The 24,925-nt window shown below is 36.6% G+C and overlaps 1 protein-coding gene across 2 annotated transcripts in view; it reads left to right on the forward strand.

Moving 5' to 3' along the window:
* ROCK1 (Rho associated coiled-coil containing protein kinase 1) overlaps positions 1-24,925 on the forward strand; it is a 95,086-nt gene that overhangs the window by 37,228 nt on the left and 32,933 nt on the right. Inside the window, exons 4-20 of one of the 2 annotated variants that reach the window (XM_041122835.1) lie at positions 241-378; positions 1,608-1,783; positions 5,492-5,576; positions 7,448-7,592; positions 7,883-8,021; positions 9,257-9,348; positions 9,532-9,691; positions 12,333-12,399; positions 13,243-13,266; positions 16,564-16,652; positions 18,253-18,301; positions 18,859-18,994; positions 19,363-19,454; positions 19,576-19,822; positions 22,081-22,187; positions 23,321-23,471; positions 24,379-24,539. In XM_041122835.1, the coding sequence (XP_040978769.1) occupies positions 241-378; positions 1,608-1,783; positions 5,492-5,576; positions 7,448-7,592; positions 7,883-8,021; positions 9,257-9,348; positions 9,532-9,691; positions 12,333-12,399; positions 13,243-13,266; positions 16,564-16,652; positions 18,253-18,301; positions 18,859-18,994; positions 19,363-19,454; positions 19,576-19,822; positions 22,081-22,187; positions 23,321-23,471; positions 24,379-24,539 (2,058 nt within the window). The remainder of the gene's footprint in view (positions 1-240; positions 379-1,607; positions 1,784-5,491; positions 5,577-7,447; positions 7,593-7,882; positions 8,022-9,256; positions 9,349-9,531; positions 9,692-12,332; positions 12,400-13,242; positions 13,267-16,563; positions 16,653-18,252; positions 18,302-18,858; positions 18,995-19,362; positions 19,455-19,575; positions 19,823-22,080; positions 22,188-23,320; positions 23,472-24,378; positions 24,540-24,925) is intronic. The other variant, XM_030011200.2, reaches the window with a different exon arrangement.

The following is a 24,925-nucleotide window of genomic DNA, read 5'->3' on the forward strand; positions in this document are numbered from 1 at the left end:
CGACTGTTATGCCTATGGACTTCTATGTTGAATAGTTCTAGCACGTATTTTAAGAGCAATGCATATACTGTCAGATAGTGGAATGTAATTATTCTGTAGACCTACAGCATATAATTCTTTAAAAAAATGTGAAAAGTCTAAAATTTGTTAAATAGTGATGCAGGAAAAGTAATGTATGTGGTGTTCTTCATATGTTAATATGGCAAACTAATGTGTTCTGTGTCACATTTGTCTTCATAGGTAAGGCATAAATCCTCAAGGAGAGTGTATGCTATGAAGCTTCTGAGTAAATTTGAGATGATAAAAAGATCAGATTCTGCATTCTTCTGGGAAGAAAGGGATATTATGGCTTTTGCTAACAGTCCTTGGGTTGTTCAGGTATAGCGATGTTCTTTTTAAAATATTGTCATTGTAGAATAGTTTTGTTACAACACTGCATGGCTTGGAATTACGTGTTTGCATTTTTAGCTTTTCAAAGTCCCTTTTTGGTTGTATTGGTCTGTTAGGGAAATACATTGTTAACATTAGGAATGGTGTATACAACAAATAGCAGATATTGCACTTGCTTCAAAACTATAATTTGTTATAACTTTTACAAGATAAGCTATTCTGTTTATTATTAAAACTCTTTGCCAGATATATATTGGTGAGCCTGCTCTGTAGTAATTCTTTGAGGCATCTAGTATACCAAAGATACGCTTAAAACACAGCTTCTGTATATTCTAATTTCTGTGTGTATATTTGACGGCAAATTACGCCCACTCTGGTTATTTTTTCCTCAGTTCAATGTTATCACTGACAATTTTTTGGGAGGCATTGCTGCCTTTGAAGTTATAAGGAGCACGTCTGAAGCAATCATCATGCATTGTGTGTGCACATGTTAACTTGTTCATTTAAACTGTTCTTACCCTAAAGTGTGTAAATTCTTTTGTTACATTAGAATTAAACAAAATCATTCAAGATTTACCTAAGTCAAATAGGTAACTACATTACTATCTGTCTGGGAGTGATTGTCCAGAATAGTACTTTTATGATTTTCAAAAAGTTTTAAGTTAGGAAACTTAAATCTATTCACACTATTCATGTTGAACAGAGCATTGACAACTGCGAGGGAAATATTTTTGCTTAATTGTTTAAAATTTAGGCTCACTTTCTATACAATAGATACATTTACAATAGAACAATAAATATTTAGTGTTAACACAAATAGAATTGGGCAGATGTTTGCAATACAGTCTTTCATGTTTACATACTTGTCAACTAGCATCCCAGGGAATAAGGAAGCATTTCGTCCTCTTAGGCAACGAGTGTTCTTTGAAATGATCTCAAAACTTACTGCACCAAATGCACTAATCTTAATTTGTAACCAGGACTCTACTCCTTCCATTTTAGTATAAAGGGATGGAAGATCTGGCTGAAATTTACTCTAGAGATTAATTCCTTTTTCGGAGGTGTGCTGGATGATGCAAAGTTGCTGCAGTAGTTGTAGCAATTCTGTTACTCTTTAAATCAGTTTGTGTAGAAATTGCTTTGATTTCCAACAAGCAAAAGATTAAAGATAACTGGAACATTCAGTGACTTGGTTTTTGTTTATTTGCTTTTTACAGTTATTTTATGCATTCCAAGATGACCGTTACCTTTACATGGTGATGGAATACATGCCTGGTGGGGACCTTGTGAATTTAATGAGCAACTACGATGTTCCGGAGAAATGGGCAAGATTTTATACTGCTGAAGTTGTACTTGCATTAGATGCAATTCACTCAATGGGTTTTATACACAGGTGAAGAAGAAAAGAGTGTTGTTACATAGTGTTGTTTTATTCCTGGTGCTGCCAGAATGACTTCAGTAATTGTTTAGGCAGTTTTAAAATTTATGATGTTACTTCTTCATTATTATTTCATAATTATTCCATCTTAGAACTTCAAAGGTTTTTGCCATCAGAAACTACAAGTCTGAGGTGATATAGTCAAAGTAAGGATTTTTAGCAAGCTCATGTTCCTCGGTTTGGGAAGTAATAAAATTGTCCCACTTTACCAAGAGTAAAGTTCATACCACTAAAGTGGTATGAACATGTTGGCCCCAAAATGGTTCTTTTCTTTTGATTAGAAAAAGCTGTTTTGGGAATTTGACAGCAGTAGTATACACAGTTGGGAATTATTAATTCTCTGCTCTGCATTTGAAGCCTCAGTGACCCATTAAACAAGAATCTGTGAACAATGTGAGGAAAATCTCCCAGCCACGTGTTTCCTTGTAAGGGGCAAGATGGAAAATTGAGGTGCAGAGCAAAGGGACTTGGCTTAGTTTCTTATTATGTACTTGCCCTAACATGAAATGTAGTTGGTTCTCAGATAGGTTGAGAAGTTTTCTTTTGATAATTGAACTTTTGTTTTAATTGTATTAAGTAGGAGCAGAAGAATAGTTTTTTCAACAGAAAATACAGCAAGAGCTTGAGGAAGACTTAGTGTATAAATTCTCAATTTTTAATTTGGCCAGAAGATCAGCTTTAACACATAAGCTTTTGCAAAAAAGCAAAAGCAAAGCAAACCAAACTACTGATCTGTTGCTTGAGTAAGATCTAGAGCATCATTAATTATGTAGCTATGCTACATCTAATGGATAAATTATCTGGCTGAACAAACCATTTGTACATGTGTATTGCAAGGTTGAGAAAGCAGCATCAGAAGTTGCCAGCAGCACAGTGAGTTTTTCTTCCTAAAAATTTAGATTATTTTGACACCAGCAGATTTTTTTTTTTATTTGTTTTCTCCTGGAGTTAGTCTGTTCACATCTGAGGAATGAAAGGAAACTGATGAAAATGTGGGCCCACTGCTTAATGGGTCAGGAACCTAGTGACAAAGGACATGGAAACACCTGAGGCTGCTGCCTTTGCCTTGGCCTTCGTTGATGAGGTCTGCTTTCAGGCCTCTCAGGTCCCTGTGCCTAGTGGCGGAGCTTGGGAGAGTGAAGCATTACTGTGCAGAGGAAGATCAAGCTGAGTCCCAGTTATGCAAACAGAACATAGAATCATTTAGGTTGGAAAAGACCTTCAAGATCATCGAGTCCAACCATCATCCATGCCCACTAAACCATGTCCTGAAATACCCCCTCTACTTGCTTTTTGAATACCTCCAGAGATGGTGACTCAACCACTTCCCTGGGCAGCCTGTTGCAATGCCTCACAACTCTTTCAGTAAAGAAATTTTTCCTAATATCCAACCTAAATCTGCCTTGCCACAACTTGAGGCCATTTCCTCTCGTCCTGTCACCAGCCACCTGACAGAAGAGACCAGTGCCCACCTCGCTACAACCCCCTTTCAGGTAGTTGTAGAGAGCGATAAGGTCTCCCCTCAGCCTCCTTTTCTCCAGACTAAACAAACCCAGTTCCCTCAGTTGCTCCTCATAAGACTTGTGCTCCAGGCCCTTCACCAACTTGGTTGCCCTTCTCTGGACACGCTCCAACACCTCAATGTCTTTCCTGTAGTGAGGGGCCCAAAACTGAACACAGTACTCGAGGTGCGGCCTCACCAGTGCCGAATACAGGGGAACAATCACTTCCCTGCTCCTGCTGGCCACACTATTTCTGATGCAGGCCAGGATGCCGTTGGCCTTCTCGGCCACCTGGGCACACTGCTGGCTCATATTCAGCCAGCTGTCAACCAGGACACCCAGGTCCTTTTCTGCTGGGCAGCTTTCCAGCCACTCTTCCCCAAGCCTGTACCGCTGCATGGGGTTGTTGTGACTGAAGTGCAGGACCTGGCAGTTGGCCTTGTTGAACTTCATACAACTGGCCTCGGCCCATCGATCCAGCCTGTCCAGATCTCTCTTTAGAGCCTTACACGTGTCCAAGGCACCAGGTGGGATGTACCAAAGGTTGTGAGGGAGCTGGCCAGTATCCTTATGATACTGCTGTCTGTCACCTTTGAAAGGTTGTGGCAATTGGGAGATTGCTGATGAATGGAAAGAGGCAAATGGCACACCCATCTTGCCCTGAGAAGGGCAAGGAGGGGAGGATCAGGGGAATTGCAGGCTCATCAGCCTAAGGACAATCTTTGGGTATCTTATGGAGTAAATTCTCAGGAAACCATTTCCAAGCATGTCAATGGGAAGGTGATCGGGAACAGCCTGCATGGATTTACCAAGGGTAAAGCATGCCTTGCCAATGCAAGTGCCTTCTGTGATGAGATGATGGGCTCCACTTATGAGGGGAGAGCAGTGTGTGCTGTTTGTCTTGACTTTAGCAAGGTTTTTGATGTAGCCAGATTGGAAAGATACAGTTTGAATAGGCAAGAACAAAAGGTTGTGCTCAGTAGTACAATGTCCAATTAGCAGTCAGCTACTAGTGATTCCTCAGAGGATTGATACTGGGGTCAGCACTGTGTTTTCATTCGCAACATGAACAGTGTTCGGGTGAGACAGAAAGCATCAGTCATCAGCTGCCCAGCGGGACTTTATAGAAAAGGTGGAGCCGGACTTGAAGTTGCACACTGGAAAGATGCAAGGCAATGGATGACGCAAGTTGCAGCAGGGGAGTATCTAGCTATTCATTAGAAAATATTTTTTCACTATGAGGGCGCTCAAACAGTGGAAGAGAGTCCTAGAGAGGTTGTGGAATGTCGGTTCTTGAAAAATTCAAAACTTGACTGGATTTGACCCTGAGAAACCTAATGTAACTTTGAAGTTGAATCTAACTTTGTTAGCTGTACTTTTATCAGGCAGTTAACCAGGGTCTCACAAAAATCCCTCCTGATCAAAACTATTCTGTGAGTATACTGATACATTTCCACTGCACTTCATTTGACAGTTATGGCCAGAGTTCTCCTTTGAAGTCCCAGAAATACACTTTCTCCTGAAATTTGTGTTATGCTTTCTTGCAATTGTTTCCTACTGTTATTCTGCTTCAGTATATTTAATAACATTGGATGTGCTGAACTTTACCAGTTACTTTATGAAAACTTCTTTTCTATAACGGAAGTACTTTGTGGAAAAGGGCATAAGACAATACTCCTTTTGAGCCACAGAAAAATATTTGTTCACATTAATATCATTCTGAAAATGACATCCATTTGTTCCCTTAAAATAGAAGTGGTACAGAGAAGAAGCTGTGTTTTCAAGGTCTGTTTGAGGTAGCTAACTCAGAACCAGAATGTTTGGGTTTTTTTTTCTGTAGCTGGATCCTAGCGGAGAGGTACTTCAATCAGTGAGTCTTTTTTAGGAACTTGAGGTTCAAGATTAATGTCTGGATTTGTTAAATTTGGTGGCTTAAGGTTGTATTCCCACATCCATTATAATTTTTTTAAATGTTGTAGTGCAGCAGTCTATGTGTTGGACATGATACTTCGAGAAAGCAGAAGAAAATGGAGGAAATAATGGTGCTTTCATGTTGGTGTTTTTCCTTGCAATGCTGCATCTGAAAACTAGTTGACTTTTTTTTTTTCATAAGTTAAATTGATTTATTTTCTTTTAAAAGAATATATTTTTCTTCTTTCAGAGATGTGAAGCCTGATAATATGCTGCTAGATAAAGCTGGTCATTTAAAACTAGCAGATTTTGGTACTTGTATGAAGATGAACAAGGTAAACATATGTTTTTAATTTCGCTTTTCCGTTTGTGAAAGGAAAACAAAAGTGAAAAGGAAATACACTGAAAACTTTTTAGCTAGATGAGAAGAGTTGAAAATTCCAGTCTGTTCCCATTACTATTCTTTCTGCATCCTATTCAATGACAATGTAGAACGCATTCCTGGATGCATTCCTGAGGTAGGGACTGTATCAACTTCTATACTCTTTCCTAGAGAAACTTTCTGAAGTCAAGCCTTTGATTGTCTCTAGATCCTCTAGATTATTTCTTTAAGTCTTTGGTTATCAAAAATTAATGCAAAGAAGTGAGATTATTTTTACGTAGTGTGTCAGTAATGAAAGAATCAAAACTGATGTACAAGTTGCTGAATGAATCCCAATTGTACTTATTAGCCATATGCTGATGTAGCAAAAGGGCAAATCTGAAGTAAACAGGTTAAAGGATGTTATAGAATTATTTATTTGTTTAAAATACATCCTGAGGTCACTAAAATAAAATATTTTGGAACAGTTTTTCATGTACTGCAAAGCATTGTTCTTCCCTACACAAAACTCTGATTGTTTTTGTCAGCCTGCACATATATGAGGAAAACAATCTGAAATACGTGGTACTTAGTAGAGTCTGTGTAATATGTACATTGTGTTCTCAACATATTCCAGGAGCTTTGACTAAATCACTGTATTTAGCTGCTTTGCCATAAATAAAAGGCACCAACGAAAATTAAGTTATGTGTACAAATTCAAGGAGTTGCCTCAAGTCAGAAACAGTCCACTTCAGTGGAATACTTGACACAAAATTTGACTTTATTTTGCCTTAATACAGATTTATCCTTGACTGATTGTGTTCTTAACAATGAGGAATTTTGAAATACAGAAAAACATTATCCTAGTGTTTAAGCTGTAAGTGCAAAAAAAGCAAAGAAAAAATATTACCAAAGTTTGCTGAATATTAGCGTTATCAAAGTAAACTTGTGTCTACAACACTTTACATTTTGTGCTGTTCTAAACAAAGCTAGCTAAGTAGTCTTGAGCCTAGTCTTGGGTTCCTCTAGTGTTTGAAAGAGAAAGGTTATTCTGTGGGAGAGAAACTGCTCAGCATAGGAGCTTAATTTAGGTGCATTCTGGATTTCCTGCATACACAACACTGGATTTATATTTGTTATATTTACTTAGTTGTATATTTTTATGCAAGTTTTTGTACTGATCCATTTCTAGGAATGGCATAGGATTATTTCAGAACTGCCTGAATGGCACTGGAAAGGGGTGCATGGTTGCAGCTTCAGCATTCTGGATGCCAGCTCCAGTGTGACTGTTCTGCCAGCCCTTTCTCAGGGGTGTGAGGAACGTCAAACGTTCTTTTCACCTGTTAACCTGTTTTGAAGTCTGTGTCCTTAGGGTTTCAAGGCTCTATCTATATTTAGTCTTCCTGGCATTAAGTATGTTGGGTTGCAGGCGAAAAACTTGCACTTTAGCTGATACTCTCAGCAAAATCCCTGATGTTGACCCATTTAGGCTAACAGAGGAGTTTTCCCTGTTTATAGTACATCCTGTCAGTGTGTGACATTTATACTGGCACGAGCAGGAGAGGCTGTGCAGTGTTTACAGGGCCTAGATGCAGTTCTGATTACCTTTTGGATATTAACTGAGGTTTTTAAAGTAACTTTCACTGTGTTTGACAAATCTGGTGCTTTGTTCTGGATTTAGTAGCTTAGAATATAAAAATGTTAAAATACCCATTCAAAAAAGAACGTTTGTTGATGAAAGTTGATGTTGATCTGTTGATGTTGCTTAAGCTGTATAAACTCTTGGAAATGGCTTGCAATTTTTTATTTTATATTTGGGCCTGGCTGTTTTCCTCCTCTTTGTAGGAAGGTATGGTACGATGTGATACTGCTGTGGGAACACCAGACTATATCTCTCCTGAAGTGTTGAAGTCCCAGGGTGGTGATGGTTACTATGGGCGAGAATGTGACTGGTGGTCAGTTGGAGTCTTTTTGTATGAGATGCTTGTAGGTGAGTAGTAGGATAATCAGAATTGACTATACTACTTAACTAGACTCCACGTTAAAATCCCTGTTGTTTTTAACTGTTTAATTTATACTCTTCAGACATAAGCTGTGGTTTACTGATCCTGGTATTTACAGAATATGTTTTAGAAATATTCTGGCACAGCCCTCAAACATTTGTCCTTGCCTTTTGTTCACCTAATTGCTTACATTGTTGCATATGTAATTCAGATATTATAAATCAAATCTACAATAAGTTTGATTTGCTTTTTAATTTTTGCATTGCTACTTTTTCAGGTGATACACCTTTTTATGCAGATTCTTTGGTTGGAACATACAGCAAGATTATGAACCATAAGAACTCCCTTACTTTCCCTGATGACAATGAGATTTCTAAAGAGGCAAAAAACCTTATTTGTGCCTTTTTAACTGATAGGTAAGATTTAAACTTTACTCAGAATGAAAGTAAACCTTTGTTAAGAGAATTTCTTCTCATGTTGAAAGAACATATATATGTTTGTTTTGTGTGGGTTTCTAAAGCGCTCAAGAGAAGTAAAACTCTTACTGTCTTGGCATGAATGCCATGTAACTCTGTTCCCATTTAGATGCTGCCATAGTTAGGTGTTTTTCTGATCTCTCAATGCATTTCTGTTAGTTGAGTGTTCTCCTTCATAGGAATTGGGCTTTAGTCTTTTCTGAACTACAGCAATGTAAGAAACTGTTAGCCTCTTGCTTAAAGTACAGAAAGGCTGTTTTAATTTGTTAGTCAAGAATTTTTTAGAACCTCAGTCTAAGTCTTTTAAGTTACTTTGTCTAATCTGAAGTAGCATTTTGTCTAACCTGAAGCAGTAGTTACTAACTGATGGTACTGTGAGCTAGATAGGCAGTAACATCAGTTTCATCTTCTCCAGTCCCAGTATTTGGGAGAGGAGTCACCAATGGTTGCTGCTGCTCTTTGTGGTAGTAGCATGTATACTGGAGAAAGGGAAGTGCTGCTGCTATGGGTACATCTACCTTATAAATTCTGTTTGAAGTGTTACTCCTTAGTAACAGCTACTGTTACATTGGTCTGTGTTGCACATTGGTGAGTGACATGCAAAACGGATTCCTTTTGGATGAAGCTACAGCAAAAGATGCATTTCAGGAGCGCCCCTAATGCACTCCCAGCTCTTAGTGGGCATTCAGGATCCGGGTAGAGTCAGTCCACAGGAAGCCCTCTGAAATGCGGGTGTTAGGTCTGTTTCACTTTGTGAGTGCACTCCTGTTGTACCCATGCTACATATTAATACAAGCATAACCTTTGCTTGAGAATTGGTGCTATGAAAGAGGGGCATGTTACATTTGCTGGGTTGCATACAATTTGAACAACAGCATGGACTCCTAGAAAAAGTGGAACCTAGTTGCTGCTTGGCAGCTGCCTAGCCAGACTGTGATGGTGGAAACAGTAGCAGCAGGGCTTCTTGTAGACAAAACCAGACTGTGTTCTGAAATGTAGCTGCTGTGCTGCTATAGGTATCTTTGTAGGAAAACTTTAAGATATGTCTACTTCTTTCTTACCTTAGTTTGAGAGGTAATCTTTTGTCTCTGTTGTTAGATTATGCCTTAAAATGAGTCTTTGCTTCAGAATAATTTATGTCATCTCCCATGTTTAACCAAAACACTCTTTACCAGGGAAGTGAGGCTAGGAAGAAATGGTGTAGAAGAAATTAAACGGCACCTTTTCTTCAAAAATGATCAATGGGCTTGGGAAACTCTCAGAGACAGTAAGTATAATGCTTTTCTCAGAGACAGTGATCTGGCTTACTTAGGTATCATGTTAGCAAAAGGACTGCCATATTTCTTTTAATGGAATTTGAAGTTTTATTTACACTGTACCAAGGAAAGAGGTTTCTTAGTCACTTGAGTAATATAATGATTATTATCATATTATTCTGGTTTTTTCCTAGCTGTAGCACCAGTTGTGCCTGACTTAAGTAGTGACATTGACACTAGTAATTTTGATGATCTGGAAGAAGACAAAGGAGAGGAAGAAACATTTCCCATACCAAAAGCATTTGTGGGCAACCAGCTTCCTTTTGTAGGATTTACGTACTACAGCAACCGTCGGTATGTATGCAGAAAGCAAGCTAATGGTGTTTTCTTTTGTCAACACTGTTTCTGACTCTTACCAACCAGTATTTAGGTACAAGCCTATTCAGATTCTTATTAATGATTCAGAATCCTAATAAACTATACTCTTTTGACACTTCGATAATGTTAACCAGTACTGCTAGTCATCAGTACCTTAAAATATCACACTGAATTTGTGAATGTCTTTTTCTGCATTAAGAATATTATATAGTGGTGCTGCAGAAGCTAAGCAAGAAAAATCCACTGTTGCCACTACTAGGCAGAGCTGCCTGCAGAGCACTGAATTATATATGTAGAGTCATGAATCAGGGATATGAATGTCACTGTTGTACTGTGATTTACTGTTCCTGAGCTGTGAATGAAGATACCATACTTTACATCAGTGTTTTAACATGTGATAAATTAAACCTTGGCTTACTAGAAATAAAATATTTTCTAGTTGCCTGTTATCTGCTTCATAATTTTCCTTTTTCCAAAGCACTCATCCACTGCGGAGTAAGATTGTGATGCTTTACAGTTTTCACTGTTGCTTAGAAGACTTTAAATTACATTAGTTAAAATTATATTAATTCATACTTTCAACAGTCATTATTATTGTAGGCACCATGGATAGCTATATCTACATTCAAATATCTCGATAACTTTTTATTACTTTGAGAGCAGCTTTTAATTGTAGTGTCAGTCAGGCTTAAAATGGGCTAAAACTTCTAGTAGACCATGTCAGATAGAGACTATTAGTTTTAATAGCACTTCTGGATAGGGAAAGCCCTAAAGGAAATAAATCTGGTTTTTGTCCTTGCATAGAAAAGGAACCACTTTTCCAAGCCTGTGGTGAAGTTCTTTCCATCTCTGCAACGAGTTGGATTTGTTGTTGCTTCTGCATAGTAAAGCATAGAAGGACTTGCAAGCTTTGCATACAGTTTGTATGAGTTCAGCAGTTCAGGAATTTCACCTACTGTTCTGATTTTAGTCTATAATTTTGAAAAATTTGCCTTGCAGGAAGATTTTGGAGTATATTACCAAGAAGGTGAAGTAGCATACAGAAGCTTGTTAATAACAGAATTTCTTCTCTCTCCCTCTTCCTTCTTGGGGGGCAGTATCAGGAATTTAGAGAACTAAGTGGCTGTGTTTTGCTGTCATTGAAGAACTCTGCTACTAAATACTATCATAACTTTGTAGACTTACTAGAACTAATATGCTGTCCTAGAATTGAATTTTGTCCCATAATACTCTGCTGGTGTGATAGTCTTGAAAAGTCTGAAGCAACCATTCATACTTGCTAAACCTGTAATCCTAATTTTTATTCCCTTTTTGTACTGAAAATAGTTCAAACATTAAAAAAAAAAAAAAGAGCATATTTAGAAAAAAAGTTGCACATTTATTCCCCCCCCCCCCCCCCCCCCCTTCAGTTTCATCTTGTTCATGTATGCTGGAGAGCTTAAAGAAATGGAAATCTAGGAAAATGATGTGATTTCTGACTTTAAAGGAAATAGTACAATCTTTTAGTATAGAATATTTTCTACAGCTGTAATCTCATTGATTGTAAACTAGGAAATATGGTGGTTTATTATTGAACTTCACCCATAACACAGATTTCGGAATACTAGCTGAGAACACTTTGCAGCCCTATCTGGCTTGTGTGCTCTCTTCTGGATTCTGATGGAGCTGGTGCTGTGCCTGTTTAAATATCACATTCTCATTGCTCAACAGCCCTGGTGTGCAAAATATGGTGGCTTCTGGTACTCAGGACAGCAAGCTCCTTTCTGTAGGAAACCGTTCCATTTCCTCTTTGTCATTTGATTGTCTGAAAGCAGTCTTGATGTTTAATTTGACCATGGTTTGGAGATGTCTTTGATTTTACCCTCCTTGATCCTTTGGAGAGGTTTTTGTATATGTGAAAATACGCATGTGAAACAAGAAAGAGGATGTGTCTATCTTCCTTGGTTCATGTCAGAGTTTTTCCTCACATAATCTGATACAGTTAGAGATGTTTTACATCTCTCTAGATCAGTTATCAGGCCAAGAATATCACATCAAATACCAAAGGAATTTGAGGATAGTAATTTGTATTTGGTTACCTGACTTTTCAGAATCATGCAACTAGAAATTTGTGGTATTTTTAGAAAACACTTACATAAAATAACACTGGCTTCAGGGCAAACTTTTTGTGTGTAGAACTCTTAGTAACTTTGTTGGAAGTTACACAATCTCTGCAGAGTTCGCTTCATTGCTGCTACTTGCTGCATAAGTGCCTGAGTAAATATTTATGGGATGGAAGGCAATGAGAGTGTTGTAACCATGGAAAGCAAAGATTTTTTAAAATTATTATTAAAAAAAGAGAAGTGGTTGTATTAGTATTTGGCAGAAATTCTTTTTTCTGGAGGTCTTCTACTGCAGCTTTCTACTTTACAATAAATTATGTGAGTTTTTCAATTAAATGTGCTTGAATCTTAAAGTATAATAAGTACAGAAATGAAAAAAACTACTTGTGTTATTATTTGGTTATCTACATTTTGGAGCAAAAAATCTGAGGGTTATGTTTTAGGATGATCATATTCTGTTTTTTTCATAACCTTGCTTTTAAACCACTCTTAAAACTTTTTAAATGTTGTTACAGGTATTTAGCTGTCTCTGCAGAAAATTCCAATGATAACAGAACAGGCTCCAGTGTGGACAAAAGTGTGGTATGTCTCACTGATTTTCAGCTTTGTTGGACCCTAGTGAAGAATCTATTGTGTATATGGGAATAAACTGTTTGGGTTCTAAATGTCTCAAATTAATTTAGTGCTTGGAATATGGGAAATCAATGCATAAATTTTAATTGTTTAGTATGGCTTGCCTATTAAAGTTACTGGAAAAACAGAATTTCAGTTCTTCATATAACATTGGTTTTCCTGAATTGGGATAAAATAGCTGAAACTGCATATTCTTATTGTGGAACTGGATTCACAGTTTTTATCTTTAGGAATATCAAAGTGTTTGTGCAGTATTTTTAGAGTGCCTTATCGATCCGAGGTGTATGCTGGCTTAGTGGCAACCATAGAGTCTGGATGTGAGTGTGACGGGGAGCTTGGGCTTTCCAGCAACCTGCCAGTTTAACTCTGGAGCTGGACTTCCTGTGAACTAAGTGGGAGGTGGCAGATAATGTACCAAGCTTGGGTATTCTTCTTCCCAAGGGTGCCCCACAAGCTATTGGGAATTGGGGCACTGAGGATCTGCATTTATAGAGCAGTTCACCTAGCAAGAAATGTTCAGGAATTCTTTTCAGTTACTGCTTCCCAAGCTTCTTGGCAGTCAGGTTTCTGGGAAGGTATGCTGAGGTGTTGGAGACAAAGCCTGCTTGGATTCTGTGTAAGTTCTGCTGTAAATCAAGCTATTCCCTTAGAATGGTTTCATATTTTACAAATTACATTCTTTCCAGAAGAAAACACTGTCAAAAAATTGATAATTAACTCTAAAATAAATCTTCTTGGCTTTGACTATGATTTACTTTGTTAGTATTCTGTTCTGTTATGTTTTCCATTTAGAGTAGAAGAGAAGCAGATATCGATGTATGTTCCGTTTTCTCTTAAACTTGCAATGTAAAGGTTTTAATGATATATGGTATTACCCAGAGAAAATTTGTGAAGGGCAGGGTAACTGATTATGTACTTTATTGGGCTAACTGAATTTATTAAGCATTGAAGTGTCTTGCTTTCTTTATGTACATTGATGTGTGCCATAAATTTTGTTTTCCTCATAAGCATTTGGCTGTTGATACGGTAAAATTAAAAACAGAGCCAGACTTTCAAATATTTGCAGATACTTAAAGCTGTGTGATGGCCTTCGGTTGACTTTGAAGAGAGTTACTGAATGGAGTTGGCATAATTAGTGGGATACAGGCACCTGCATGTAGTGAAAGAACCCCCAAGAATCCTGTCTGTATTGTCAGGTGTATTTGAATGTCTTGTGATTTTAACAGTTTTGGGAGGTGAAGCTCTGGAAGGATATGAGTGATACAGAGAGGTTTAAATAAATGTTAAGTCTTTACTACAAGGTATTTTTACCCCACAGTTCTTTCTCAGCTGTTTTTCTTTCATTACATGCTGCAATGAAAATGGTAATGTTAACACATGGTTAGCAAATTAATTAGTTCTGGAAATACAACACAAGATGTTACCTGGTCTATCTGCATTTTGGCATGGTACTGAGTGTCTTCTGGGAGGAACTGAGTGCCAGAAATTTCCAAGAAATTCATTGCTTTTTGCAAGTGTGTAAAACTTCACAGAATTAGGCCATGAAGTTGGACAAAAATGGAATTCAATGTCCTTTAACTGAATTTCAAACCTCTTTGAAGATCTGATTATTTACTTTGGTTTAGTGCTACCATAACCATCTGTAAACGGTTCAGATATTAAGAAAGAGGAGATTAAAAGATTCTTTTGCACTGGGTATTCAGTTTTCTTCATTGTTCAGGGTGCAGAACCAGATGTACTATGCTGTGGTGATTAAAAAAAAAAAGATGGCAGTTCCGTAGGGATTTTTCTTGGCTTCTTGGCTGTAGGCAGGCTTTTTCATAGCCCTTTCCTCCCCCGCCTCCTACTCAAAATGGAAACTGAGAACAAACTAAAACATAAAGGAATGCTTTTATAGTGAGTTAATTGTAACTCAGGATTTTCTTAAGGTACTATTTAGTCCATTGATATCAGATTGTGCAAAACTTCTCTGGAAGCCTGTTGTCTCGTACTAATATAATTAGAGTGCTCAGCAAGCTTAGATAGGCCCCTTGGGGAACAGCAATATAAAAGCAACCAGAGACAGAAAGAAGCAAGAGGAGGCAATAGAGGTCCAAACTAGTAGGAGTCAGTACAGAAATGCCTCAGTTGCCAGATATCTTTTTGGACCTGTTCCTCATCTATCCCATTTAGTTCCTCTATGCAGTCTGTCTGGAAGGGCTGTAAAATGAGTAACCAAGAAATGGAAGAGCAATTACTTTGAAACTTCTCTGTCGTTTATTTTTGTGCAGTAGCTGTGGTCCCTTTTTACTAAAGTGAGAGCTAGCCTTTAAGTAGTCTTGCTTCTTGCTTTTTTTCTCAGTGGTTCATACCAAGGAGATAAATGTGTTGTGTAGTGGTGGTCCTTCCTTTTTCCTCAAAGTTTAGATTTAGAGGCCATCTCTGTGGTTTTAGACTACAACCTTTGTCTCATCCATGTGGTGTTATGTTGTATGTCACACCAGTAATTGGCTTTCCAGAGCTGTTCTGTAAGTGCTGAGAAGTCTATTTCTTCCAGTATTTCTTTGCTTTCTCAAGGTTTTGTGATAGGTAGTGGTAAATATATAGAATAGACTGGTAAATATATAAAATACGTAGTTTCTGGTTAGTCCCCAGTCGCAATGTCTGTGTGCTTCCTCTGAAATCTTCAGAGCAGCTTAAGAATGTGGAAGAAAGAAAAAGGAGGAAATAAGAAAGGATCTGCAGTTCTTGAGAGCACCTGAGTACTCCATACTTATATTTCCTACTACAGTGGGAAGGAGAACAGATTGAAAGATGGAAGTGAGAAAATGCCTGCCTGGAAGTAGGCAAAAATAATCTTACCTATAACTTTCTCATTCAATATGAATGAAGCATGCTATAGTACCTCTCCAAACTGAAATGTTAGTTCAGGACTGTACAGAGGGCAGTCCTTGTTGAAAACACTTACTGTTGCTATCAAGAAAGAATGGAGTCAAGCGTAATTTGTCTACTCTTCATTATCTTAGTGAGCAGTTCTAGTTTCTCTAAACATATTTTGTGGGAGAAGGAAAAAAGGAGGAGGCAGATGTAGGAGGAACTGTTCTGTTGCTCTGCTTTCTGGGATGATTGTGCAGGAGGAGTCAGGCAATTGTCAGAGTTTTTGAAGTTAAAACAAGGAATAAGAAAGCAAAGGGTCAGAACCACTTGAATATGTTGCTTTGAAGAGAGTCTAGATTAGGACTGTAATTCTTCTCTATGCAGTTCCAAGAGTGTTGAGGGAAATGTGGGAGGGCTAAATAAGGCTGAAATCCTGACAAGATCAGCGAAAAGGTTTAACAGTGAATCAGCACAGGCTTGACTTAATGAGCTTCCTCAAAGCTGACACCATCTTGTTCTTAACTGAGGATTTTGCTGATGTTGGAGTGGGATTATTGTGCCCAGAGATCCATCAGATGGTAGATATTTTGAGACTACATGAAAATAATGAATTTCTCAATTTATCTTGCTGGCAAACAGTACATGCTATACAGTAATGTTCTGTATTAACATCTGAAGTTTGTTACTATTTTCAAACCTTAGTACAGTGCTAGCTGTAAAAGTGATCTCTGACTAAATAGATGTTAACAGCATTTTCCCTCCATTGCTAATAACTAACAGGCCTGGTTCTGCTTCCCGAACTTGTTGAGAGCTTGAAGATGCATTGCAAAATGCATGTGGTGGTTCATGCTAGTGTCCTGGTTTCAACCACGACAGCTAGAAAAAGAAATGTTGATGTTAATTAAAATGCTTTCTTATGTCTTTGCAGTAATATCTTTAGTCTGATTCTGAAGATACTTAAAACAAGGAGGATTTGCCTTAGCTTAGCCCTGTGAATTTTGATGGAACTATTCAGAACCCCAAAATTTTATGTGTGTGCAAATGACAAAACTGTGTAATATTAAAGTTGTTTCTTGTAATTAACTTTTTTAGAATTTTTTTGGGGGGGGATCACATTTTAATAAGCTAAAAATCTAGTGTTTAGATAGAAATGAGTAAGCTGTGATACAACATAAGCACCACTGAATATTCTGAGATACTTTTTTGAAGTTTTTAAATTTAATGCATGTTCTTTCATGTACAAATATATATTTAAAGCTGGAAAATATGCAGAAGATGATCTATGAGTTGGAAGAACAACTACATAATGAAATGCAGTTGAAAGATGAAATGGAGCAAAAGTGCAGGTGAGACTTTGAACTTTAATTGTTTACATAATTTAAATACATCTAACACTTCAGTTCTGTATAACTGCTTTAGGGATTACCAGAGTAACACTAAGAATGGTACTGTAGTTCTCCAGGACAGTTCGAGGCACAGGTTTAAGTCATTCTAAAACAATATTTAAATGGTTTTCTTGAATATAGTATGAAGAAAATGTTTTGTTTTCATTGGCACCCATGTAACACACATTCTTTCTGAACACTTCAATGTTTGAGTTTACTCGATATCTCTGAATTCAAATATTTTATTGGATTGAGGTACATAATGATCATGCTGACTTTTTAAAAAATGTAAAATACTGTATATATTGCATATATTGGATTATTGGAATTAACTATCTGGTTTCTAAATACATGGTACTTGTTGGAAAACCACATTCCTGTTTTTTTTCCGGTGACTGATAGGTAAGAACAGCTATTTGTTTTCTAAAGTCTTGTTTCTACCATGTTCAAGAAGCAACTATGTGAGAATTTGCCTATTTCTTGCAGCTACACTTACAAACAAACAGTTGGGATTCTTTCCTGATAATCAGAAATATTTGCTCAGATTCATGCAAACTAAATTCCCCTTCAGTTAGCTTCTCCTTTTGAAGTCTTTTCCTGAAGGCCTAAATAAAGCCAGGAGGCAACACGTCTGTATAGGATATAGGAAGAATTCAGGCTTGTGAATTAGGACCACAGCATGTAGCTGTACAAGCTACTTACGTGGGAACTGGTAGCCAAAATGGTCCGGTGGGAATTTAGACTGCGTGATGCTGCCTCTTGCTTAAACACAAATTCACTGTTCACACATTCTGATTGCTTTCCACAAGCAGAATGTACATTGCTTGAAAGATACTCAGTAACTGTCTTCCTGCAGTACTACTGAAGTTGTCAGAGCACAGCAGTGTGTCTTCTGATATGTCATACTGTTCACTGCAGAATTAGTAGATAGGATATATTGCTGTAACTTCTCCTTATTGTACCTGCCAGGTAACATTGTCTGGGTCCTTTTTGTTACCTCTTTCAAGAGGGGTAGCTACAAAAATGCAATGGATGTGTCAATGTTACTGCCGCTTAACTGAGGTTTTACTATGCACTAAACCTCACTCTCTCTATAGTACCATGTTTTAATACATTGCTTCAACAGAGAGACTTGAATAATAGTATTCAAATATCTTTATTCATGGTAGGAAGCTGTCTACTGTTGAATTAACAAACCATTTTAGATATTTGAAAAGTTCACAACTGGAGGAAGTTTTAGCAGTTCACCAGTGTATTCTAATTTTAAGGATAATGTGTTGTGTACATACACTGTTTTTACATTTGCAGATTAAGGGAGAAAATATGGCACCTAACGTTTTGCATATATAATCTGCAGCAAAGTTGATAAATACATAATAATATATTTTACAAATTATTTCCAGTGATTGATTGTTTTCTTCAATTTCAAATGTTTATTACAAAATAGCATTAGCCAAAAAAAAACTTCACTTTAGTAAGTCCCAAATTATTTCACTAGAAAAACAGTATGTACAATGTATCCTTCTCAAATATTACTTAAATTATTTTGTTTTATTTTTAGATCTTCAAACATAAAGCTAGACAAGATAATGAAAGAACTGGATGAAGAGGTAATTATTTTCCTCACTGAAGCCTTCTTCAGTACTTCCATGTTTTAAGATATTACTTCTGTGACTAAAAAAATTGTTCTGAGTTTAAATTTGAGACCAAACCATTGTATTTCAATATATAGCATTGGGATGTACATTTTTATTTGTACACATTTTCAAAAATTTTTTATTTCTGCAAGTCATGCTGAATTCTGTTTCCTCTGCTAAATGTTTTGCTTAGTCTCACTCATCACAATTTCTCTGGAGTTTATCAAAATCAGTTACGCTAAAAATTAATGTACAGATGATTTTCTATTGAGTCCTTATGTGGTCTCTTAATAATAATTTGAATAGTTACTTACATATAATCACATTAACAATAACTTTTCTAGTAATTTCATAAATTTGTCATGTACAAGTTAAAAAAGCCATCTTTTCTGAACACCTTTTCAAGGAAGCCAGAAACTCATTCTTTGGAAATGATGCATCAGTTTCCTTGATTAATTAATTGTAGAGATACTGGTTTAGGGATCATTCCTTAAAATGTAAATAGAAAATACCAATGCTTTTAATTTTAGGGAAATCAAAGAAAGAACTTGGAATCAACCGTGTCTCAGATTGAGAAGGAAAAGATGGTATTGCAACATAAGATAAATGACTACCAAAGAAAAATTGAACAAGAGAATGAAAAAAGACGGAATGTGGAAAATGAAGGTATGCCATGTTGTCCAAACATTGACACTGATGAGGTGTATGATGTGTTTTGGGGAACAATTTACTACCTTAGCATCTTAAGTGCTATGCAACTTTAAAGGGATCTTTTCAAATATTGGACTCAAATCTTGAGTGTATTTTTATTTGAACACAATATTTTTGTCTTATTTTCAAGTTCTATTCTCTACAGAGTGCATTGTTCTGCAAGCACAGAATTTGACCTAAAAATGTATATAAGAAGCAAAAAGTCAACAAAAGGCCTATTATATGCCAAGAATTTATTTGAGTGTGTTTGTGTAAAAAAAAACAAACCCCAAAACCTAAGGTTTTTTCTAATCTGATGTATTAATGGTGTAATTTCTCTTTAGTGTCAACGCTAAAAGATCAGATGGAAGACTTGAAAAAAATCAGCCAACATTCACAAATTACAAATGAGAAGATAACACAATTACAAAAACAAGTATGTCGTTTCTGTTCATTGTCGTAATTATATCTTAGATTTGAGAAGCAGTATTGAGCATTCAAAAAACTGGTCCCAATAATTTTTATATTTGAGAATCCTGTCTGTTTTATTTTAACAGCTAGAAGAAGCAAATGATTTGCTGAGGACAGAATCGGATACAGCAGCAAGACTGAGAAAGGGTAACACAGAAATGAGCAAGTCATTAAGTCAGGTAGAATCACTGAATAGAGAACTGCAGGAAAGGTGCAGAGCTCTAGAAAGCACAAAACTGCAGGTGGAGAAAGATTATTACCAACTGCAAGCAGCTTTGGAGTCAGAACGAAGGGACAGAAGTCATGGATCTGAAATGATTGGAGAACTACAGGGTAATTCTTCTGTATTTATACTTTATCAAAAAAGTTATGATAACCGACTTTATTAAATAAAGTACAGTTACATAAAGGGAGGAAAGCCAACCTGCAAACCAAGTGTGAGTTAATAGAACAATTTCTGAAGATTGGATCTTGCTTCCTGATCATGTCTGAGCGACTCTTGGGAGGGAGAGTATCAAAATCAAAGAGTGGGAAACACTGATTGTAAGTCTATGGGGCTGCCCTGACTAAAAGTCACGAGTCCAGTGGTACAAAAATATGAAAAGCTGATACAGTGCTAGAGAAGACACAACACTCAGTGCCTTGGTGCAGTATCCAAGTTGGCGTACCCTGCACTTTCTCTTCTTTCATTTGTGGAGAAAGCTATTTTGTTGTTAAATTGCATTTATTTTCTTCTATGATGCTTCTACGTTACTTCTTAAGCATGATGAAGAACATCATAAGGGATGCAGCTGTAGAATCCCTTTTTTTTCAGGATGCTTGGAACTTTTTACCATTTGTACTTCTGATTCTTCATACTAGAAACTATTCAGATACATTAGTTCATGACTCTGCCTATGCTAATGGATTCTGCCTCTTAACTTGTCATTTTAAACCACCTGTCTGCAGTATTGAAAATAGTTTTCCATGAGGCACGATCTTTTGTTGAGGACTTTTGTGTGGTTTTGTTTTTGTTTTTTTAAGGTAAACTTTGCTAGCACAAAGAAAGAACTATCAAGAATCAAGTTGCCTGTTTACTATGCTTCAAATATAGTAAATCAATTTCAGTTGAATGATTGTAAAGTTCCTCTGAAATGACTGAATGTAGTTTGATCCGGTCTGTTGTTAATTGCGAGCAGGAGGTACAAATGGCACGAGAAGACTATTCTGTGCACTTCAAAATGTGGTTTTGACCACATCCAACTCAGCAGCCTGCAGGAAAAGGATCTTTTTTCTGAAGGGTATAGGGTTAAGGTGCTTTGCTGGTATATACCCAAATAACTTTATATAATTAAAATACTCATGTAGCTGTTTTTAAAAGCACATTTAAAATGGATAAGAAAAGCGTAATATTTAGGAAGACTTTATCTTTTTCCGTCTCATGGTTTCTTACATATTGCCAGGATGTCTCTTTATACTTCAAAATTTAGTGAAGCAAACTGTGCTGTAGACCGATGTATTTGAATTGATAGGTGTATTTTTGTATACTGTATTTAAGGTATTAAGTGTAATATAGAGCAATCCAAAATATTTTTTTACGTATTTATTTGAAAGAACTAATGCAAATTCTTCAATCTAGAAATATATACTACAGCTTTTATATATATATGTGTATATATATATATTTATACACACACTGCTACTTGGGCATGCGCATATATATACATACACACTACTGCTACTACTACTACTAAGACTTAGTGAGACACTTATTGTGACCTTTCAATACTAAAAGGGGGCTTATAAGAAAGACAGAGAGAGACTTTTTACCAGGGCCTGTAGTGACAGGACAAGGGGCGATGGTTTTAAACTAAAAAGGAGTAGATTTCCATTAGATATAAGGAAGAAATTTTTTATGATGCGGGTCGTGAGACCCTGGAACAGGTTGGCTAGAGAAGCTGTGGTTGCCCTGTCCCTGGAAGTGTTCAAGGTCGGGTTGGCTGGGGCTTTGAGCAACCTGGTCTAGTGAAAGATGTCCCTGCCCATGGCAGGGGGGTTGGACTAGGTGGTCTTTAAAGGTCCCTTCCAGCCCAAACCATTCTGTGATTATACTTAGTATTTAGTATAAACTTACGATGCAACACAGGGTCTTGTGGTAGATCCTGTGGGGGACGGGGAATAGTTCCTTTATCCATGGAAGAGCACTGGAGGCACAGTTAGGTGAATACATATTGCATTAGTACCTGTAGATCCATTTGAGACTGGCTTTCTCTCCCTTATCTACATATTAGTGGAGTTAACATCAGAAAAGGTGCTTGTTGCATAGCACAGCAAAACTTGGATTAATGGAAGAAATCTTGCATATTAGATATTGGAAGTGGTGGAAGGCAGGTACCAAGTTTTGCATGTGATTGTTTTTTGTGACTTGTTACTAATGGCATGCATAAAGACTGGCTAAAAAGATCAGTTTCCTTTACAATGTACAGCCTTTGTGTGTCTAAGAAGTTTCAAGGTGTAAATATTTTAGGGGCCCAGAAATCAAGAAAGGTTGAACAGCCTAATGATCTAAGTCAAGTAACTAATATTGAATGATATTTAATGTCTTATGGCAGTTCGGATTACAACTTTACAAGAAGAAGTGAAAAATGTTAAAAACAATCTCGAAAGAGTGGAAGCGGAAAGAAAACAAGCACAGGATATGCTTAATCATTCAGAAAAGGTATGGTAAAATGGTGTTGAGGCTAATGTTCTTTGTCAGCTTTTGACTGTATTTTCAGATAGTATTTATTGATGTTGCTAAGTCCTGTGTTCTTGCTCTAAATCAGTCTTGTGTTAACATGATTAACTAAATAGTGCTAATTTACAGTCTCATCAGGATGGTAAGTCTCACAAGTCCTCAGGTAGTTCTTACTTATAGCTTTGGGCATAAAATTCATGTTTATCATTCACTACCACTGATTCAAGGATCCAGCTCTTTTGCCAGTAATTTTTGTTCTGCCTGTCTAAATATTGCTGCAGAGACTTGCCTCCTGAAAATCTGTGCCTTGAACTTTTTTTAAAACCCTGAAATTTAAATTTCTGCTTTTACTGGATTTTAATTTTACTGGATCATTACTAGACCTTTTGATCAACTTTGGAGCTGAACCATTTCAATTTTTTTCCCTCCTTCCCTCAGAATGGTAGCAGCGTGTTCCCCTAACATCTCTGATTCCCACCCCAAGATGGAGAAACAAGTAAAGAAGAGTAAAAGGAAATCCTGCACCCTTTTTCTAGATAGGCTACATAGATAGCTCTGTGTTTTGAGATCAGGTAAAGACTTGCTGTGCTGTGTGGTCTATCCAAATAAACCAGAGATACGACTACGTATGAGGGAAGGTGCAAAAAGTTACTGTTCTCCTTTGGTGTTATGTGAAGCAGCGATCCAAAGGCAAGTCCCTGTCTCTCAAAGCTTATCTCCAGTGCTTGTTTCATGAGTTACTGTTAATGGCTGGCAATCCCAACCGTGGAATAACAGAAATGCATCCAAGTAACAATAATTCAAATTCCTCTGTGCTCTAGTGTTGTCAGTGGATTAGTTGTATGTTTCCGGTTTAGGTGACTACTGATTATTCAAACTGACAAGTTTCCGTTATCTTACGAATTTACAGACTACTGAAAAAAGTTAATGAAGTTTTCTCCAAAGCACTGAGTACAGTTTTTGTCTTTTACTATTCTTTATTAAGCATGGAAAATAACATTGATAATTTCTTTGTAAAAAAAGTTACCACTAAAAGAGGGTAGAAAGGAAATATGGTCCCCTCAGATGTCATAGAAATGTTACGGAAATCTGGTAACTTTTTTTCTTATCTTTAGGAAAAGAATAATTTAGAGATAGATTTGAACTACAAACTCAAATCATTACAAGACCGGTTAGAACAGGAAGTAAATGAACACAAAGTGACTAAAGCTCGGTTAACCGACAAACATCAGTCAATAGAGGAGGCAAGATCAGTTGCAATGTGTGGTAAGTGTTTCTTGCAGGTTTCAGGTAAACACATAATAAAAGGTATTTTGATTATGATATCTTAAAACACATCATCTTATAATGTAGTACCTTTATACAAGTATTTAATCCCTTGTATAAAGAAAATGCGTATCAAGATCATAAAATGTGAAAACCACACATTTTAAATTATTTTTCTAACATGGTACTTGTACCATAAAAATTGCATTGTTTCTTAATCTTTTGAATATCTTACTGTGTTTGCAATTCAAAGCCTTCCTTGGCTTCTAAAATGCTATTGAATCTTGAAATTCTGGCTAATGCTAAATTGAATTGAAAGAATGCATTGTCAAGACAGATGTCTTGGAGCATTCATTCCTGTGTAACTGCATTAAAAATATTGGTGTTGTATTAGGGTTGTCTGAAGTGCTGAAGTTTCTTTTAGAGATACATATCCATGAATCAAAATGTATCTTGATATCTTAATTGAATACATCGGGTTTTCTTTGTGAAGGTTATCAGTACCTAAATGTGTAGTTTGTAACTTTTCAGAAAGCTAACACAAATGGTAGCATTTCTTTTCTTTCCCTCTACTGTCCATTCATGGAAATGAATCTTTGCCTTTATTTCATAATTATTACTTCAAGAATCTGCATTTTTTATTTCTTTCACTATTTATCTTTCAGTTATCGTGATAATATTCCAGTGCTTGTAATGCAAATCAGAATTATATTTCTTTAATTTTAGTGTTTCTTGTAATAATGCCAGGAAGTTTTTACTCAGTAATCAGTCCATCTAACAGCAGAAGAGCTTAAATAGCTGAACAAAAGGATCTGAAAAATATTAGGATATTTAAGACTGTGTTTACAAAAGCATTCTTGCAGATGGTGCATATTCATTTTGTTTTTCTTTCCTTAATCTTGTTTAGAAATGGAAAAAAAAGTAAAGGAAGAGAGGGCAGCAAGAGAAAAGGCAGAAAATCGAATAGTTCAAGCTGAAAAACAGTGTTCCATGCTGGACTTTGACCTGAAGCAATCTCAGCAGAAACTGGAACACCTTCTTGAGCAAAAGGAGAGACTGGAAGATGAAGTAAGTAAAATGTTCATCACTAACAATTTTCTATATAAACAAGAAATTATAGTTGCACTGAGAAATAGAAAATTAAATTCACTTACACTGAACTCCTCGTGTAATACATCTCTCAGTAGAACTGAAGACAGTTATTGGCCTAAATAGTGTTAGGTAATTTCCGCTTGTTTCTTAGCTCTTGGATGCCTTGCATATTTGAGCCCTTGATTTAATATAATGCAATTTTTTGTTTCCTTTTTTTTTTTTAAAGGAAAAACTTGCTTGTGAATTTGACTGTGTAATCTGATTCATTTGGATGGTTTGGAGTTCTGAGTTTGCATTCTCCAGAAAGGCATTTGTTCAAGGAAATGCAATTAGAATATTGAGTGTGAAAACTAGGTACTAAG

Source organism: Aquila chrysaetos, chromosome 4, assembly GCF_900496995.4.
Source record: "Aquila chrysaetos chrysaetos chromosome 4, bAquChr1.4, whole genome shotgun sequence".
NCBI lineage: Eukaryota > Metazoa > Chordata > Aves > Accipitriformes > Accipitridae > Aquila > Aquila chrysaetos.